Below are 19147 nucleotides of genomic sequence, written 5' to 3'. Positions count from 1 at the left end.
TATTTGATTTGGATTTTGAATTATAGCCTTTTATTTTTCCCCTTGGCAATTGATTGAAAGGCTTCTGATCGACATCTCACATGACATGCGATGCCACTTGCGAAGAAGGTTTTGACTGAACTATAAAAACCCCTTCATCATAAGGTTAGGCTTCCGCTGCAACTTTAACAAAACATGAGAGGATAATAAGGCCCAGAAAGAGCCCAGCCCATGTGCACTTTTGCCGTCCTCTACAACTAGAGCATTAACGTGGGTGTGTGGCTCGTTTGTTCGTTAGCTGGTTCGTTTCAGTATTGATGCCAAATCGATTTCCATAACTACTGATATATAAAAAAACAACTTATGAAGATAATTAAAGCTTTGTATATCTATCTATTCCTAAATTAATGTTATATCCCGTTAGATGGCTTCTTTGTGCTCTATTACCCCAAGGGAGCAACTCTAGAGGAGGTGCAAGATTCTTTCTAAAAGTCTATGGAGCTGCCATCTAGCATGGCAATCTTAGAATAGGAAACAAGGTCAATCACGTCTTAAATTCATGTCTATCCAGTCACATCTAAAGTGGGTGGAGTGATAAATGGTGAAATTATTGAAGAGATTTAATTTTAACACTTCATTAAAATTTTAACATATTTAATTTTAGGTTTACAATGGTGAATTTGAGCCTGATTCGTTAATTTTAACACATCGTTGAATGACGCTTTTGTATTTTCTGGGGTGAAGAACCTTTTCGTCCCTAGGTAGTACTCTCTGATATCTCTAGTGCTAGCCGCTTTAAATGAGTATATGTAAGTAACGAATAAGATCAGAACAACCATCAACTTGGACAAAATTGAGCCAATGTAGATTGCACCCGTAGCTGACCTCAAAGATACCTCAAATTCATGGGTGGCCAGTGGCCACGTATAGGAGAGAGAAGGAATTGTTGGGTCGCTTTGCTTTGAGAGACATCTACTTCACATTCAATGCAATCTCTGGGCAATATATTAGTTTTGGCCCAATTAACCTGATTCCAGCAAAGTGCAAAGACAGGATCTTAGAACAGATGGTATAGAGAAGAACTTATTGAGGAGAAGATACGAAGGTGTTGTTCAGTCAGACCTTCACTATGGGAAGCGTTTTCTATTTCCCTCATTTTACTTTGTTTCAATTGTTGTTTTATCAAGTTGGGAAATATAAATCAAAACCTACATTTTGATTTTTCTTTTTCGTTACAAGCATTTTACAATGAAATGGAGAACCAACTTTTCTCTCATAGATTTGAGATAATAATTTTCTTTCTTATAGATGATTCCATGCTTAGTTCATGTTGAAATGGCCCAAACAGAAAGTGGTAACACTGCTTGGATTTCATGTAACTTGATTCCCCATCGATCGGGTGAAGAAGACAAATGAAAATCGGTGGTTATAGGGTACCCATTTACTATGTTCACCTTTTTTTAACTATACCCATTCTTACCTAGTTACCTTACCCGTTTTTTTTTTTTAAGGCCAAAATTATATTTCATTCAACTATGTCATTTTATGAATATTAGTGGTTACAATACCAAGCAAGAAAGCACAGAAACATTGTATGACAATTGTTGCTACCAAATGTGGAGTTGAGGGCAGATGAGAGACTTAATCTTGTTCTTAAGCTCGTATCAGTCCTTGATGCCGTAGCCGATGCCGAGTGATACTTGTACTACTTCTTGGGGTCTCTCATTGGGTTCCTCTTCAACGTACCCGGTCACTTCATGAATTCTTCATTCCCTACTTGCATCAATATGTGCACTCGGGATAAGTTTAGTGGCGTGTACTTATTAAAGAAAAGGGCCGACGCCTTCTTCTCTCCACCTTTGTTGGTGGGACTATCGTCGTGGCCATCCCTTTCCTTCCTCTTCTTGTCATTGGGCCCTCAGTTGGCCTCGGCTTCCGATTCTTGGAGGTGTTTGTTGGCTTCAACCTCTTCGACAGTAATGTACTTCTGAATCTTTTTTAAGAACTCAGCTTTAGTCTTGGGTGGAGTCTTGGAAAAGGACTAATTGAGGGGTCCGGGTCCTTGACCTTGAGTTCTTCCTGGTTGAACCTCATCATATATACCCGAAGGCTCTCCTCGTGCTTCTGGTTGATAGACATCAGGGAGATGATGATTTTTAGACACCGTCAACTGCTTATAAAATGACCTAGGAAGAGGTCCGCCCCAAGAGGCAATAGAGTGTGGAGGCAGTGTGGAGAACCATTGGTGCACTGCTCCCTTGAATGTGGCTTCGAAGGCTTGGCACATGAGGGCACCAAAGTATCTGTGTAGGATCATGAGGGTCTGAAAGCTTTCTAAGTGATCCTTGGGGTCTGTACTCCTGTCATAGGTCCCCAACGACAGGGCCTTGAAATTTGGCGAGAGGGGCTTGGAGAGGATGGAATCTATGAACGCCTCCATTCGGCTAGATGAGGCAGCAAAACTGGTGGAGGCGTCACCTCGGCCCTCCTTTACTTGCCGAAGTTGATCTTGAATGGCGCTAATCTGCACTTGAATATCTTTGAGGTGCTGGTTGATGTATGGCATCGTCGCTTCAGCCTGGTCCTGGTTCTCTCTTATGTAGGATGGGCTGGCCCTGTTCCCGAAGTGCTCGGACACCGACACGTCCTGAGCCTTGTAGGCACAATGATCGTTAAGGAGGTCACAAAGGTCAGAAATTGGTGGGGGAGAGGCGTGGTGCCGGCCTCCTGCCCTTAAAGTGGAACTGTAGTGGCTTAAGCTCCCGTCGTCGTCCCGGCTGGTTGTCACATGATGGTGTTGATGGCCGAGGTTCTTGTGCTTGACGTGGGACCCCACAGGGTCAACCCCTTAACTGGGGAGCTGAGGATTCTTGGAATGGGGTTTGCCAGTCCATTGGTAGATCGACTACTACTGTCTAACTCCGAGGGGTCGACTCTCTCTGGGCCGCCTAAGTGCTGGCTTAGCAGGGTACTTGCAAATTGCCCGTTGTGTTGTCCATGGCTTCTGACGGGGCGGCCACCCTGTGGTTGGCTTCCTATCGGACGCCCTATGTTGTCGAATCACTGGGCCAGGTTGTCCAGCCTATTTAAGACGAGCTCGAACTAGTCAATCATGACTAAGTTCCTAACGTAAGGGACGAGGTCTTGCTTGTCAACCATTTTAGGGACACTAGTTGATTAAATTATGTTTTTTTCTTAAGGGGAAGTTTTGAAAACATTCCCACAGATGGTGCCAATTGTTGCTACCAAATGTGGAGTCAAGGGCAACAACATAATTTCTAGCATCTGAGGCCGATTGGTCCAATTTGTTGAGAGAAAGAAAGAAGATGTTAGAGGCCCTGGGAGTTATCTTAGGGGTGAAGACTCCGACGGTTAAGCAAAGGGCTGCGTGGGGTCGAACCAAGCAAGAGAGGAGACTTAGACCTTGAGTTCTAGAGAGTGTTTACCTTAATGTGGGAGCCCGTTTTTATAGTTGGAGTTGCCTGTGAGGAGAAGTAATTGGGAGCAAGTGGTGACGGTTGGCAGTGGTTGGTGATGGGTGGTTAGGATGCACCTAACCGATGCCACGTGTTAGGATCCGTAGGATTGCCAAGATGCATCTGGCCGGTGCCATGTGCCAAGATCTATAGGTTGGCTAGATACCCCTACATCAACAACAAAGAATTGGTAACAGTACGAAGCAAGAAAGCATAGATACAATTCCCTAGAAAGAACAAAATATTCACAGTGGATAAAGGAGAAAAGGAAGAAACTTTTGCAATAGACATTAGATGAGGCAGAAGCACCATCAGAAGAAACAATTGAGCACATCTCCAACCACCAAAATAAAGGGATAAAGACAGTAGCGATTCGCCATAACTTTAACCATCCGAAACCATAACCGCCAGAACTGGAACTAACTAGAACTTAATAGTCTAGAACCATAACTGCTGGAATTGTTATCGCCAAAACTAGAACTTTAACCACCCGAAAATTTTAACCACCGGAACTGTTATTACCGGAAGTGGAACCAATTGGAACTTTAACCCCCTAGAACTAAAATTGCCAAAACCGATATCGCCGAAACGAGAACCAACGGGAATGTTAACCACTCGAAAATCTAATTGCTAAAACTGTTATCGTCAGAACTGTAACAACCCAGAACTGTAAATGCCGGTGAATAAAAGAGGGAAACGGTCACTGGCAGTGAAATCCAAAGTAGCGATTAAGGCCACCACCCAACACTCCGCCTCCTATATTGAATCCCTGCATAAAAGAACAAAAGAAAAAAAAAAACAAGCAAATAAAGGAGAACAAAAGAGAGTTGAGGATTGGACCAAGTTAATCAAGAGAAGAGAGAAGAGTGAGGAAAAGGAAGAAAGGAAGAAGAAAACAGAGAAGAAAGGGGGAGAATAGGAAGAAAAGAAAGGGGATAGGGGTAACTCCCCAAGGGGAACCACCCCCAAAAGCAACCAAAGTCATAAGAGGAACGACAAAAAGTGAATAAGGAGAAGAAACCCAAAGATAACCCCGAAATGAAGACTCTCTCAGAGAAGAGCGAGAGGAAACCTCTACAAACCCAAAGAGGGATTGCTTCTATATGTGCAGATGCATATATAATATATGTTTGTTACCCTACCTGTTTTCGTGAAATGTGTTGTGCACTTATTAAATGGGTACTCATTTTAAGATTTACACCTTAAATGGGTTTTTGGTACCCAATTAATTTATTATGTTGCTTAATAAAACTTATAATTATTATACTTTACTTAAATTTATTAAATATTTATTAAACGGTAATTTAATTTATTACTGTACCTATTTATGATACCTTAAATGGGTATACAATACCCATTAAATCTTAATTTACTTTGTTAGGTTGCTTAAAATTTAAAATGCTTTTTTTTTTGTTAGTGAATTATATTCATTAGTTAACCAATTAATGAATAGTAACTTTCATATGGGTGCCCCTCATATTACTTTATAGTTTTGTTAAATAGGAATGTCAATAGATTCTATTAATTAAAGGATGGTAAGTATAAAAAACATTATTTTTTTATTTTTCTTAATTAACAGGAATTCAATAATTTTTTAGTTTTGTTAATCATAAGAAATAGTAACTTTGTTACTAACATCAATTCAACAATTTTGATAATTATAAAAAATTTAGTAATATTTCTAATTAACGGTAATTCACAACCGTTGATAGACACTATTTATCAATACCCTCTCAAGCCTATATATTTTTTAAACTCCAAAATAATAGTTCAAAGCCCATTTCTTGCTTTCTCTCTTCCCCAACAGTCTTTATCATATATAGCAAAAAAGCATTCTTTCTTATACTTGCAACCTTCATGAATGATACATTAAAAGCACTTTGTTACAAGCTCTTGACAAAGAGGGAAAAAGGAGAAAAAGAAGAAAGGAGGGAGAGTGGCCTAACTATGATAATTTGGTTACTCTGTTGAGTTTGGTTGACAAATAGGAAGAAGAGGAGGAGGAAATAATATGATCTTTTTCTATCTATTCGAATGGATAATATTTGTTCCAAATGAATATTTGGCGCACATGAGATATGTTGAGACAGTTGTTGGGTGCAGATTTGGTTTCATGCATCTCAAGATGTGTAGAGGGCCTAACACAAAAATGGAATTGTTTGAATGTTGATATTAAGGAAATCTCTAAGCAGATAAGTGTCCGCATATTGCCTATTAACAACTTTCGCTATAACGGTGTCCGTATTGTCTCTCCCTGAAGAAAGTAAAGGTAGGGTTGGAAGAAAATTAGTATAAGAGAGAGAATGGAAGAATAAAATATATATGTTAGAGTTCTAAGTCCACTAATAGAAGTGAGAGAGATGAGATAGGAGAGGTAGGAATTGAATGAATTGAGTAAAAACTTGGATATAGAGCGAAAGAGGGGGAAGGATCAGGAAATTGCTGATTTGGTTCACTAATAGAAGTCCACTAATTGGCTGAATTCAATTTTGATCGGTTTACAAATGATCAAATTAAAATTAATCTAACTTGGTCAGATTGAAAATTTGCTGAATCAAAACCAATCAAAAATATTAGATGCAAAAAATTATTAAAAACAATATATAAAATATAATTAATGATTAATTATTTAAAAATTAAATTATAAAATAATTATCTACTTTTATATATTTCTGATATTTAACTTTCGTTTAATAAAATCTGTGTCGCACGGGTCCCTGCTAATTAAAAATTAAAAGTTTAAAACTAAACATAGGTGAGAGGTCAATAGTGAGAATTAGTTGAACCGTTGAAGCCTTGAAGGACGTTACGTATCGTATATTTTAGGAGTCCAGATCACCTACCCACGAGAACTCTGCCCACGCCTACCCACAATACACTACCCCCCGTGAATTGGGAACTCTGCCCACGCCTACCCACAATATGTTCTCCATGTATGGCTCCGATAAACATGGGCAGGAGATCCGAACTCATATTTTAGGTTGGGTGTTGGGTGGCTGAGTACTAAGTGCACATGCACACAGCCACACGTAAACCACATCGCAAACATTTGTATAGATAAGATGGACAGTTGAATTTGGACCGCTGAGAATGAAACAGAGTGCATGGAGGGCGAGGACTTGAGAGGAAGCTGATGAGGCAGTAGGGAGTAGGGACCATCCAAACACTTGGATCCGCCTGTTTCGATTAATCCAACTAGTAGTTGGATATTCTTCTCTGTATGCATACTAACATATCATTTGGTCGTCTTCCTTGCTAGCTAGCTAGTTCCTACAACAGCGCTATATATCTGCTATGCATGGCTATTGCCTATTGGGAATTTGGGATAGACATGCATGGGTTATGTAATTGAAAATTGTCTGCCCGGCTTTACAGCAAGATCAATAGCGCGCAGCTTCTCTAGTCCTTCCCCATAAACACTTAGTACTAATCAAAACTTAATGCATTTCAGATTAATTTGAGGCACAAACAAACTTTGTCCATCTCCCGCACCCTGTCTCACGATACACCTACTAAAAGTAAAATACCAGATTTTTTTTTTGTCTTGTTCTGCCGTTTTAGAGACATCTCTACCTCTCTCTAATTGGTTTAGGCTGTCATTTCCCGAAAAATCCCGAGTTTAACTAGTGCCTCTCACTCTCCGTTTTAATGTGATAGCGATCGAGCTGATGCTGTCCATCTAATTCAACAAGTACTAGCAAGGGGCAATACCAAGTAAATGGGACAGTGAACTATAAGGAAGAATAATAAAAGTTGTGACAGTGGGATTCAAATCCTGGTCTTTGCTGGAATGAACCAACTAATATATGAAAGATGCATATATAGCATACAAATAAAAGAAATACAAATTTTAAATGTATAAGAACAGACCCATCTTACAAAGTCATTAAGCATATATTTCCCCAAAACACATGCTATTCATCTTGTGAACCAACCAATTCTTTGTGGAACAATGTCTTCAACAACTGAAACTATCCTCAACGGAACACTTGTCAAATGTGTTCCCATAACCCCTAAAAAGAGCATTTGGACCAGCCCACCACCTAACTCATTATATGTTTCTTCATTTACATATTTAGAAACAATCACAGAAAGAGAAATTACCAAAAAATATATATATATATATATTCTTTCTCTGCACTCCTTGTCAACTCAATGCATCAGCAAAGCTGCTTGTTGATATCTGCACTTGGACAAAATCCAATCTTACTTGCATAGCCAAATGCTTCACCTCCCTTATTATGAATCTGTAATGACATGTGCTTTAGGTATCAATTTGAAACCAGTCTACTACCATTCTGAGATTGCCTTCCATCTCAATATTCCTATAGTTGAATGAATGCTTCGTGTATGTGTGAATTTTATTCTCTTTCTTTTCAGCTTCTATAGCCAATATATTTTTGTGAAGAAAAAACATGTAGAAAAAAGTTACTTTCAAATAAATGGAAAATATATGTAGAGAACATATTGGCAAGCATACCTCATATTGAGCCTAGTAAGATTCAACAAATTTTCTGAAGTTCTCCACTGCACTAGGAGGAACTGTATGGAAAACGTTTTCCTACAAAGAGAAAAGCTCAATTTATAATGGTCCGCATGCAGCCACCATATAATAGCAGACAGGCAGAAGGAAGAAAATGTAGAATACACACAAATAGAGAGAATCCAATAACAACCACTATAGGATTCAATATATAATAAAAAAAAATTGTTAAAAAACCTTGTCCCATACTTCTGAAAATTGATGTTCCTATGACATTTCCTGAATATCCAAATCAGATATCCTATCAGGAGTCACTGGTGCTTCAGCTTGGAACGAATGGTTGAGGGAGTTATTATATTTCAAAAATCTTACTGCATATCCCTAAACTGGAAGTTGGAGATAATCCTACTTCATAGCCTTGAATCTCTCTTTGGTGCTATCTTGCCAATTCAGAGAAGAACGAAGAGCAGAAGAAACTCTATCCAGTGATGTTCCCATGCTCATGAGAGTCCATGCTTTCATGACCTTGGTTCTCTCTCTCTCTCTCTCTCTCTCTGCATGTCACCATCAACACCATGAACCACGATAACCATATTGCCAATAACAGAACAACTAACAGACGAACAGAAAACCCTGACCATGCACTAAACACAAAGCCATCTCCACCAAAGAACGAAGCCACTACACAACCTCCATGAACAGAGGAAACTGTCATCAGAGAAGAAACACAAACAACACCTGCCAAGCAACGAAAAAAAACAGAACCCGTAACAAAAAAAGAACTAACAAATCTGAGAAGAGCAAAGAGGAGAATGAGTATGCATTCCAAAGAGAAGGAAACCACCAAAAAATAGAGCTTAGAATAGAGAATAACAAACAAAATTTAGAAGAAAACCCTAATAAATAGTTTTCATTAAAATAAAAAATTAAAATTTAAAAAAATAAAACATATACAACCTCTCTTTGCTAACACCAAGCCTTATTTTATTTTGTCTATGGAGTGAGCAAAATCTCATAAACCATCCCCTTCTGAGCAATTTGTACTATTACAAAATGTGGACAATCATCTCTGTTCTTGTTTTATTACAGGGAGGAAGGGAGCAGTTCCTCTAGGGTGGGGGTGGACAAATTAGTCCTCCCCATCAAAGGAAAGATGCAGCTTATAACAAAAACCACAAACATGGATGCCAAAATTGAGGAATCTAGTCTGCTACAAGCCCAAACTGCAATGGGTGTTTCAATGCTAACCGTTGCAAAGTGTGTCCGAGATTGCTTTCTCCTGTGCATTACCCGATAATTAAAAATGAGTTCAGCAACAGATTATGTCAAGGGAAATACATTTGTAACATAAGGAAACCTAAAGTAAAATTTTGGGCCAACACTATTCATTTGAACATTTTGTCAAGACATGTGACACATTATTTGTCTCTAGGATAAGAACCAAAAACAGGAAAATCTATATATAAGAGAAATGCTTCTAAAACCTTTAAAATGAAAAGAACGAAAGATAATTTCTTTCATTTAAATGTGGAAATAAAACAAATCTACTTTGAAATTTGAATAAGCTAATGTAGGGGAATATTTATTATACAAGTCTGAGTAATTACTTGAACATCAAAGCTCTATGGAAGCAGTGAATGTATATGGTGAGAAAAGAAATTAAATGAGTTAATGACTCAACAAACCACACAGAAAAGTAAGCCTATAATTTTTAAATAAAATGTGTATGTAATACGATTTGGTTTTTGCTTCAATTTCTCATGACACTTTTTGTAGTTCAAGAGACAATTTCCCAAATTCTAACAGGGTAGCCATTCAGGCTCCTGCACCTGACCAATCCACCAAAACTATGGTCCCATAAACTCTCTTAACCTGACATGACTAATGTGGTTTATGTCATAAACAACTTTCTAACATTTTAGCCACTTGCACAATGATGAAGATTGCTTACCTGAAAACGTTCTTTAAAGAGCTCCCCATAAGATGTGTTTGACCCCTTCACTTGAAGAATGGCTATTGTTCCTCATCTTACAGTTGCTAAAGTCACCTTCAATGTCCCTTAAAGAATAAAATTATGGATCAAGAAAACCAGAAAACACCCATTACCATTCGATAAAATTTTCATCAAAATTTACACATTGGCGTACCGTCGGAGGGAACAGCATGGTCCCTATAGGATGCCTCGAGTGAAGCCAGCTTTTCAATTAGCATTCATTCTGTATCATTGCCATTGCACAACATCAAGTCAATGCACCAAAAAAAAAAAAAACAAAGAAACATATATAAGGTGTAAGCTAAGAAAAAAAATCCTTATTACCAATTATAAAGTTATGGATCAAATAAACAATCAAAATTGAGGAAACTGATGTTTTTTTTAATTTTCTTCATTTTCTATAAGCATTATAAGAATTGCAATTATAAAGTGCCAAACTACAAACCACTTTCACAACCCCTAGGCTTGAATCTGATACAGAATTTATCCTATTTTTTTCTTTGATAAGCAGATTCTGATTGATTCTCACAAACAATCATATGATCATATCTAGTCACTGGGTTGATCCATTTAACCAATGCTTTAGATTTCTTTACATAAAAAAAGAAGAAACAATTCTCAAATTTGATTCCAGCTTTATCCAAGTTTGTCCCTGTGATGGTTCTGGCTTCTGATTCTAAAAAAAAAAAAAAAAAAATCAGAAAGAAACATTTTCAAAATGAAGATGCCTCACCTCATCTACTTAGGATTTCAGATATAAAGTTTTAATTGCAAGACAATGGAGCAGGAATAGATGATCTCACATCACTGTTTGCTGGTTCAAAAATTACTATCAGGAATAATAAAAGAAGACCAGGTCCATCCCCGATGGCCTGATTATTACAAAGGTACTAATCTTTTCCACAGCACCGGTAAAATTGAAGTTTCTACAAGTAGAAGTCTCCCATTGTCCCAAGGACCAGCTAAGGCCATAAAGCTTGGAAGGTTGATGTGCTGGAAACCTAAAAAATTTATTTGGTAAGCATGCAATATTCAAATGTAACACCAGTCATAATGATACATGCAGATTAATGGAGAACAGGAGAACAATAAAGCTTCAAAGCAGTGGGACCAAATTAGTTATTGGGCACCCATGTGCTTGCACTACTAGTCTTGAAAACCATACTGTGTTTCAAACTTCGGTGGGGAATGTACAATGCTTAGATTGGAAAAGGGAGAAAAGAGAATACAATCTGGGGATTCTGGACAAGATCCCAGACCAGAAGACCTCAAAGATGCAAACCAAGTTGCTAAGGATTGATGCAGGGAGCTTGCAAATGATGGGTAAGAGACCAATTTTGAAAGCAACACAAGGACCTAATATTATTTCAAAGGTCAAACAATTACCATTAACCAACAAAGCATGTTTAATGACATAGCTAGTGAACTGAAACAAAAATCTTGAATATGTGAACTCCAATGACATGGCTACTCACCTCTATCCCAAGGATCCTGCTAACGCCATACATGTAATTAAGGCCACACACTATTTCCCTAATAACTGTGTTAAGCCCAGGGCATAGACCAGTGCACGTTACAATACATGCATGCATTTCATCAGACTCAAAATAAATCTGAGCAAGACAAAAGGAAGTCTTGTTAACATATGCTCCCTGCATTTTTTTTTGGAATGAAGAATACTACAGAAAAGTATACCTTTTGACGTGGTCCAACGCGTCTAAAATGGATCTCTCTTGGACTAGTCTTGTGAACCACAATCTACACAACCAACATATCATTCAGTAAACCATGGTCATGGCTGTTTAAGCATTTGAAAAATGGTCTCACCTACTATCTCTAATTTGTCAAAAACAAACCTTTTGAGGCACCTTGTGCCCTTGAACAAGGTTCATAGTAAGTCATACCATAAACCTATAATCCAGAAGATTCGTTCTCCCATAAATAACAAGTAAATAGGATGAGCTAAGGAAAATGGATAAGACATTAAAACAACAACTACCTTTTGGGGAACAGTATCGTCGATGTCCACAAAATACTGCCTGGCAAAAAGGAATTGTTTTGATCAATCATCAATTTTAACCAAGATCATTCATTCAAAAGATTATGTTAAAATTGCTGAATGATTTGTGGCAGTACTCTCTTTCGTTCCCTTCCCTATCCCTCACAGCCCTCTTCGGTCAACAAAGTACTCAACCAACTCAAAAATCCCCCACTCAGATCCCAGATCCTTAACAGCAGAAACACATGAGAAATGAAACAATAAAAAAAAAAGTGAAAAAAAAAGTAGAAAAAAAAACAAACTACACACAGAGAGAAGGATGATCGACGCTGCAAAGCAGGTGAATCAGAAGTCTGTTTCGTTCTGAGGTAATTTGCAGAAAGAGAGGATGACCTGCTTCGATGGCGGCCTAACAATTCATAGGAGTAAACTGAACTCCCAGACTAGGTTCTTCTACCCGGGGGCACCTTCTCGATAGTTGCGCCGGTTTCCTCGTCTGAACGGTGAAGCTACAAGATCTTGGTCTGACAACGTCGATGAACAGAGGAGGTGCGGCTTTGGCCTCAGGTTTCCGGCATTCAAACGATGACAACTGTTAGCAGCAGGATGAGAGCAGGAGAGATAGGAAGGGAACGAAAGAGAGAGAAAGAGAGAGTGAGAGAGCACGTGAGAGAGAAATAGAGAGACTAACGGGAAAAATTAAAAGAAAGATCGCCGTTGCAACTGTTAGCAGCGGGATGAGAGCAGGAGAGAGAGGTTTCTGTTTCTGTTTCTGTGAGCGAGAGCAAGAACGAAAAGGAGAGAAAGGGATGAGAGCAGGAATGCGTGGAAAACAAAGAAAAGGAGGATACGTGTTGCACATGTGGTGGCCGGATAATGCAATAGAAAGACTTCATACATATAAAGTGTAAACACGTGGGAATGTACAGTAAGATTCCGTTTTGCGAAGGGGGAGAACACCCCTTTCGCTTTAATATATATATATATATATATATATAAGATTTGCCGCATGCAAATATATAAAAGGGCATTAATTCTTCAGAGATTGTACAAGTGGGAGTGGGAGACAGATCTTCTTTCAGTGATCTAAGGCTGCATGTCTTTGGTTTGAGACAACTGTGATCTAAGCTTGTACGTACAAGTGGGAGTGGGAAACAGAAACTTCTTTTTGTTCCATGGGCCGGGGGGTAGCCCAACCCGTTCCCAAAGCCTCCACAAACTGGACCAGCCAGAGACCTTAATTAATTACAAATTGAGCGGTTGAGCCAGCTATGGTATTGGCACCTTCAAGAGAGAGAGAAACATAACGTTGAGGAGAAGTTAAAATGAATTTCAAACTTATTGTTTGTTAACAAAACAAATCCCAACCAATGGGACCAGTGTCATACATGAAGGAGAAGTGGACTAATAAGACATATTGGATTGGATCGAACAATCTGGTCCAAACTATTTATTAGAATGGATTGGACTTGGTCTGTCTGTAATAAATTTATATATATTGGATTTGATTGGATTAAACTAATATCTAATTCACTGATATAAGATCAAAATTTAGGTATCAATTAATGGATCAGGTTTGGATTAAAATCAATCTAAATTAAAATGAATTTGAATAGATTGAACGGCCCGGACATTGAATTGGACTACTGGTCCAAAATATTCATTGAATTGGATTGGACCTAATCCGTTTATATATAATGGACTCACCTTGGACTGGATCGGTTTGGACCAAATCCAGTCCAATTGACACCCTTAGTCTCATATAAACCAAAGTAAGAGTACTGTGGCGATTAGCTCTAGTGGGCAGGCCAGAGACTGGTCATTGAGCTACAGCTAACGTTAATCGAAATTTAATTACTAGTTATGTTACCATGCCATGCTTAATTAACCAAGATGCCTAGTTTCTATATGTACTGGTCAGAAGAACTTGGATAATATTTCAACTTAATACTAACCAACCGGCTAGCTAATTAAACAAAAACCATTTAAATAAACCATTCCAAATGTGATCAAACCAAACCAGAGAGGGTGTAGGTAATTAAGGAAGGGGAATAGCATTAAAAACAAAAGAAAACTCATTGAAGACCATCAGAGACGGTCTCACTGCTACCACTGAGAAGACTAGAATATCCGCAATTGCGACCTAGCATTAAAGAAAAAACTCAAAGTATGACTACTGTGCCCAGCCCAAATAGAGAAATACTAAAACTAGCCAAGACCGCGGCGCACCATGGCATGAGCTGTCCCTATCCCCCACCCGCACTCTCATCCCATAATAACTTGTCTCACCATGGCATGAGCTGAAACCCAAAACAAGGGCTTCCTTTCCCTTCCCCACATATAAAAGGTACCCAAAAGTGCAGATTAGTTTTATATTAAAACTATGTGCAGTGGATCACTGAATCATCAACGAAGTTTTGTTCTTTCTTTCGTATGATAAATTGGTTTGGGGCTCAAAATGGCCCCACACATGCATGTTCCTCTTCCTATGCATACGTATGATCTATTAATTAATTTGAGTTCCGATCTAAAACCCTTATCATGTAGCCAAAATTAAACCTTAATTTTGAGACAGCTCTAATATTAATATATAAAATGAAACTTTCAATGTCCAGTCTTACTTATCAAGAACACTGATAAAAATATGCATGCATGGGGCATGGTTATTGATGCAGACTGAAGAATTGTACAAGTCATGCATGCATCCATCAGAACAGGTTCCACCTACTTGGTGGGTGGCTCTGATTAGCTCATAAAAAAGAAATTGGGAGACCCGAATTTGATTAATTCTATATATTCATTTTACATCTGGGAGTGGATCGTATCAAAACATAGACCCTAATTTCCTCATTTCTTAATTTTTTTTTTTATTAATTAGTAGGCCCTGTATTTAATTACTCCATCTTTTTCTTAGTGAAAGGGAATTTAATATAAAATTAAGTAACATCTCTACTGGCATGTAATAAATTATTCCCCCAAGAAAAAAGAAAAGTAAACTGACACACTATATATATAGTGGGAGAAGCCAGACCATAAAAGAGAAAAGAAACCCCGGCCTAGCTCGTTTATGTTATATTGATAGCTAAAACCTTCATCTATTTATTTATTCCCGCAAAGACTACACTATATAGTTTTTCTTCATTTTGCCTCCATGTCCATCCAACAATTTCCAGCTGTGTAGGTGTTTCTCTGTCCAAGTTCCAAAATTTCTGGTGGAAGTTCTTCCATCCTGGAAAGGCTAAGAGATTCTCTTCTTTTCATGGTTGCTGAAACAGTTGTGACATTAATTCTTCTAGTGCCCTGCATGTAAACTCCCCCCACCCAGCAGAAGAAAAAGAAAAGAAAACAGATTGGGGAACAATGATTAGAAGGGTATTAGTACTTTGGTATACATTCTTTGACTGTACGGTTTTTGGATTCAAACTGAATCTTTCATTCTTTCTCAGGTGTAAACCACCATCTTTCTTCTAGCTATTATACTCTTAGCATGCATAGCATATATTATAGAGTGTAAAAATCCATTCCGACATCATTTGATTAAGTATTTTTATATATTTTGACCGTAAGGACAAATTCTCCTTCTCCATAAAATTAAAAGAAAAGGATAAGAAAATTCATTCTTTTGTGAGTGCGCCCAGGACTGCAAAACAATACCCCTTAATAAGGGACTGTTTCAGAATTCAGATATTCTCTTCTCCATCGGGTTTCTCACTCATCAGTCATTTCTGATCCAGGAAATAGCAAAACCCCTTCAGTCCTGTGGGTTTTTGAGCTAGCATGAAGCATGCGTTAGCTGACTGTAACTGTATACCTATTTGGTTTCTCTTTCTAGGAGCATTAACCACTCCAAAACACTTAGACTTACTTGTCTTTTCAATATTTATTTGGAATTGCCTATTAAATATCTGTATATAGAGCTTTAATAAAAAAAAAAAAAAATTAACGAATAGAAATAGTCGTTAAGAATTTATAATATGACTGGACTCTCACCATCTATATAATACCTTAATCCGTCACCAGTTTCCACACCGGAAGCCACCTTTCCCTCTAAAGAACAAGCGCCAGCAACAGACTGATCCCTACAACTGCACCATGTCGCATCGAACAAGCGATGGTGGTGGTGTCACCAACATTGTCAACGGTGTCACCGTGGTCGACTGTGAGAAACAAGTTAGATCATGGAGGCTTCTTCGCTCCTTTCTGGAGCTCCTCATCCCCAGCTGCAACTGCACCACTTACCTAGAACAACAGAGAGAAGAGGACGTCGAAGCAAGACAAGGGAAGTATATGACCAACAACTACTATAATTCACGAAGAAACTGCAATTCCACCATCATCAAAACCACCGTTACGGGTACAATCTATGGGCACCGCCGTGGGAAAGTTAGCTTTTGCATCCAAGCAAACCCAGAGACCGCTCCCATCATCCTCCTGGAACTTGCTGTTTCCACTGCCCTCCTTGCAAAAGAAATGGAGAGTGGGCTTGTCCGAATTACACTTGAGTGCAACCTCAACTCTGGGACGAGTAACCTTCGCTCTTCAGCTCTTTTGTCAGTCCCACTGTGGACCATGTACTGCAATGGGAGAAAGGTGGGCTTTGCAATCAGGCGCCGACCTACGCAGGCTGATATGGACATTCTGTGGCAAATGCGGTCTGTGTTCGTGGGCACCGGCATTATTAGTGGGAAGGAAGAACTCGATGGTGACAATGAGCTTATTTATCTACGAGCCAAATTTAACCGTGTTACTGGATCATCCAACTCCGAATCCTTCCATTTCATCAACCCTGATCTGGACATTGATCAAGACCTCAGTATTTTCTTCCTCCGCACTCAATGACTTCCGAGGTGCCTGTCACCCTTTTGAGGCCATACCATTTGGAATTTGCTTAAGAATATGTTCTTTCTTTGCTTAAGAATATTGTTTAATTTTCGGAGTTGCTAATTAACGGGTTTCAAAAGTACTATAACTTTGTACTTATCTTTTCATCTCGATTAACTTTCTGCTGAATTTTTCAAGTATCAATTAATACGATTGATGAATCCATTTGTAGGTCGGATATATGCTAGAATGATATTACGGTATTCGTTTTTTCTTCTTTTTTAATCCGGATTAACTGCACTTGATGGCTATATTCGTTTTATCACGCCTCCCTTCTTTCTCAAGAAGGAGATAGCAAACATGGCTGCCCACAACGTTGCTCAAGTTGCTGTTAATAACTTGGTAGGCTTGTCCTGATTTTTTGGCAGCGGTCGTTTCCTCTGATATGCTTAATTGAAACGAAAGCCCCCTTTTGTTCAAAAAGAAAAAAAAAAAAGGGTTGTGCGTTAGGGATGTATAATAACAAATAATAACGCCCCATGTCAACTTTTTATATATGACCTACGTACAACAATTCAATCTTTCACTCCCCTAACACAGCCAACAAAGTTCAAGTAATCCATAAAAATGGATTTAGTTATATTTTACATGGAAGTCAAGGAATGTATATTTTCAAGAAAATGTTGAGGCCCCTTTTCTTTTTTAGGAAGTTACTTATCTTGGTAAGTATTTTTCGAGAAAATATTTATCTGGGTAAGTGTATTTATCCATATTCTTTTATTTCTTATAAATAAGATAATGACCGTTTTAGCCATAAAAATACATTATTAAGGGAAAATTTGTTTTTTGGATTTTGAGAAGGGGAAAGTTGGTCAATAGGATTTTGGTTTCCATTGAGCAAAAAACCCATGTTCTTTTTTTAGATTTATGTGAGGATTAGGAAAATTTTATTTTCTTGGGACAAAAATACCTCTTTTATTAATGGAATTTTAGGGTTAAAACAGTCAGTCTTGTTTACCTGGGAAATAAAAGAAAATAGGCAAGTGCACTTATTCAGGTAACACTTACCTGGACTAGTAACTTACTGAAAAGCAAATGGGGCCTAAAAGGGACAATTTTGTCCTGTCCAAGTGTTAGCAACTTTCCCCCAAGTGGGAAAGTTACTTACCCACTTAGGCCTCACTCATTTGTAGGTGAATATGCGTGGGAAAGTTGGTCAAACTTTTTCCCATTCGCCAACTGCTCCATTTTTTTTTTTTTGCATTAAGCAATGGGCCCCATAGAAAAGTTACCCTTACTTTCCTAGGTAAAACTTACCCATCTCCTAGGTGGATAAGTAACTTTCCCAACTCGGAGAAATTTTTACAAAACATGATAGAACTATTTTACCCATTTTAATAGTTACTTTTTGTGGGTAGAAATGTTATTTTATTATTTACATATAAATCCTGAAAATCAAAAGAACATGGGTAAGTGCATTTACCCAGGTAAATGTTACCTAGGAAATATTTACCCAGGTAAATGTTGGGTAAATGCACTTACCCAAGTAAGCTGCACTATTATAAATGAATAAGGCCTTAGGGTTAACTTTCCCCCAAAGTGGGTAAGTGATACCTAGGGGCCTATATCCCCTAATAAATCTGGAAAAAGACTATGGGTATCTTGGTCAATGGGAACCAAGATCCCATTGACCAACTTTCCTCCTCTCAAAATCCAAAAAATTGAACCTGGTGGGAGTGTCTTGAGCCACTCTATATAGCTCATAATAATAAATAAGGTAAATTATGAACTACCACATATACTCAGGGGGTAGTGACATTTATTACATTTAAAATCTCCTTGAACTTCTGGATTTCAGTACTTTTTATAACATTTCTACTCAAGATTCGATGAACTGAGAAAAAAGCTATCAAAATGATGAAATGGGCATGCTAGAGCACAAAATCTCTTTTGGATAGGGTTATTGTGCTTCCAAACCCTTGCCAATTAAGAAATAAAGTTCATCATGAGTGTATGAAGGCACTAGGGTTGCAACTTAGGTGAGCCCTGGGCCTGGGCCCAAAACAGGCTTTTAAATTTTTCAGAATGGGCTCATGCTTAGCCCTTAGGAAACCCAAACCTGGCCTGACTATATATATATATATATATATATATATATATATATATATATATATATATGTAGATACATATTTGCATGTATAAATGCATATATGCATATTTTTTAATAAATTATACATATATGCATACATGCATACATATACAAACATGTATACCAGTTTTTAATGTTGGCTAATTGACCCACTTAAGCCCAGCACTGGCCTGAGACCAACCAGACTGCATCAAATTTTAGTGTAAGCAAGAGTTGGGTTGAATAATTCTGACTTGACCTCAGACTC

At 38.1% G+C, this 19147-nt stretch overlaps 2 protein-coding genes across 51 annotated transcripts; one reads left to right on the top strand and one right to left on the bottom strand.

Annotated features, from left to right (window-relative positions):
- Positions 1-7260: 7260 nt before the first annotated feature.
- On the bottom strand, positions 7261-12881 carry LOC104604128 (ATP-dependent 6-phosphofructokinase 3-like). 50 transcript variants are annotated; one of them, XM_088887764.1, is made up of 12 exons: positions 12622-12881; positions 11931-11966; positions 11627-11689; positions 11407-11544; positions 10665-10932; positions 10086-10154; positions 9890-9996; positions 9187-9217; positions 8577-8676; positions 8188-8492; positions 7936-8016; positions 7261-7702 (listed from the first exon to the last, which is right to left on the bottom strand). In XM_088887764.1, exons 1-5 carry the CDS (start codon positions 12790-12792, stop codon positions 10894-10896), a joined length of 447 nt encoding a protein of 148 aa, XP_088743890.1. In that variant the 5' UTR covers positions 12793-12881; the 3' UTR covers positions 7261-7702; positions 7936-8016; positions 8188-8492; positions 8577-8676; positions 9187-9217; positions 9890-9996; positions 10086-10154; positions 10665-10893. The 50 variants fall into 50 exon arrangements, 24 of the variants coding, with proteins under 24 accessions (XP_088743890.1, XP_088743892.1, XP_088743888.1 ...); XM_088887766.1 differs by having other exon boundaries at positions 8577-8619; XM_088887762.1 differs by having other exon boundaries at positions 8577-9217.
- A 3141-nt stretch (positions 12882-16022) lies between these two features.
- Positions 16023-16769, top strand: LOC104609304 (protein MIZU-KUSSEI 1). The gene has a single exon (XM_010275593.1). The coding sequence runs from the start codon at positions 16023-16025 to the stop codon at positions 16767-16769; it is 747 nt and encodes a 248-aa protein (XP_010273895.1).
- Positions 16770-19147: the final 2378 nt, after the last annotated feature.

The sequence above is a fragment of the Nelumbo nucifera genome, chromosome 5 (genome assembly GCF_055504915.1).
Source record: "Nelumbo nucifera cultivar China Antique chromosome 5, China Antique-T2T, whole genome shotgun sequence".
In the NCBI taxonomy this organism is placed as follows: domain Eukaryota; kingdom Viridiplantae; phylum Streptophyta; class Magnoliopsida; order Proteales; family Nelumbonaceae; genus Nelumbo; species Nelumbo nucifera.
Note: the sequence above shows the minus strand (reverse complement) of the source record. Positions and strands in the feature narration are given on the sequence as shown.

Coding starts and splice junctions, on each gene's coding strand:
- LOC104604128 (XM_088887762.1), bottom strand. CDS start 12,792: ATGTGCAACACGTATCCTCCTTTTCTTTGTTTTCCACGCATTCCTGCT. Junction 11,967..12,621: donor TCTTTCTTTTAATTTTTCCC/GTTAGTCTCTCT, acceptor TTTGCCAGGCAG/TATTTTGTGGACATCGACGA. Junction 10,933..11,406: donor GCAGGATCCTTGGGATAGAG/GTGAGTAGCCAT, acceptor TAAATTTTTTAG/GTTTCCAGCACATCAACCTT.
- LOC104609304 (XM_010275593.1), top strand. CDS start 16,023: ATGTCGCATCGAACAAGCGATGGTGGTGGTGTCACCAACATTGTCAAC.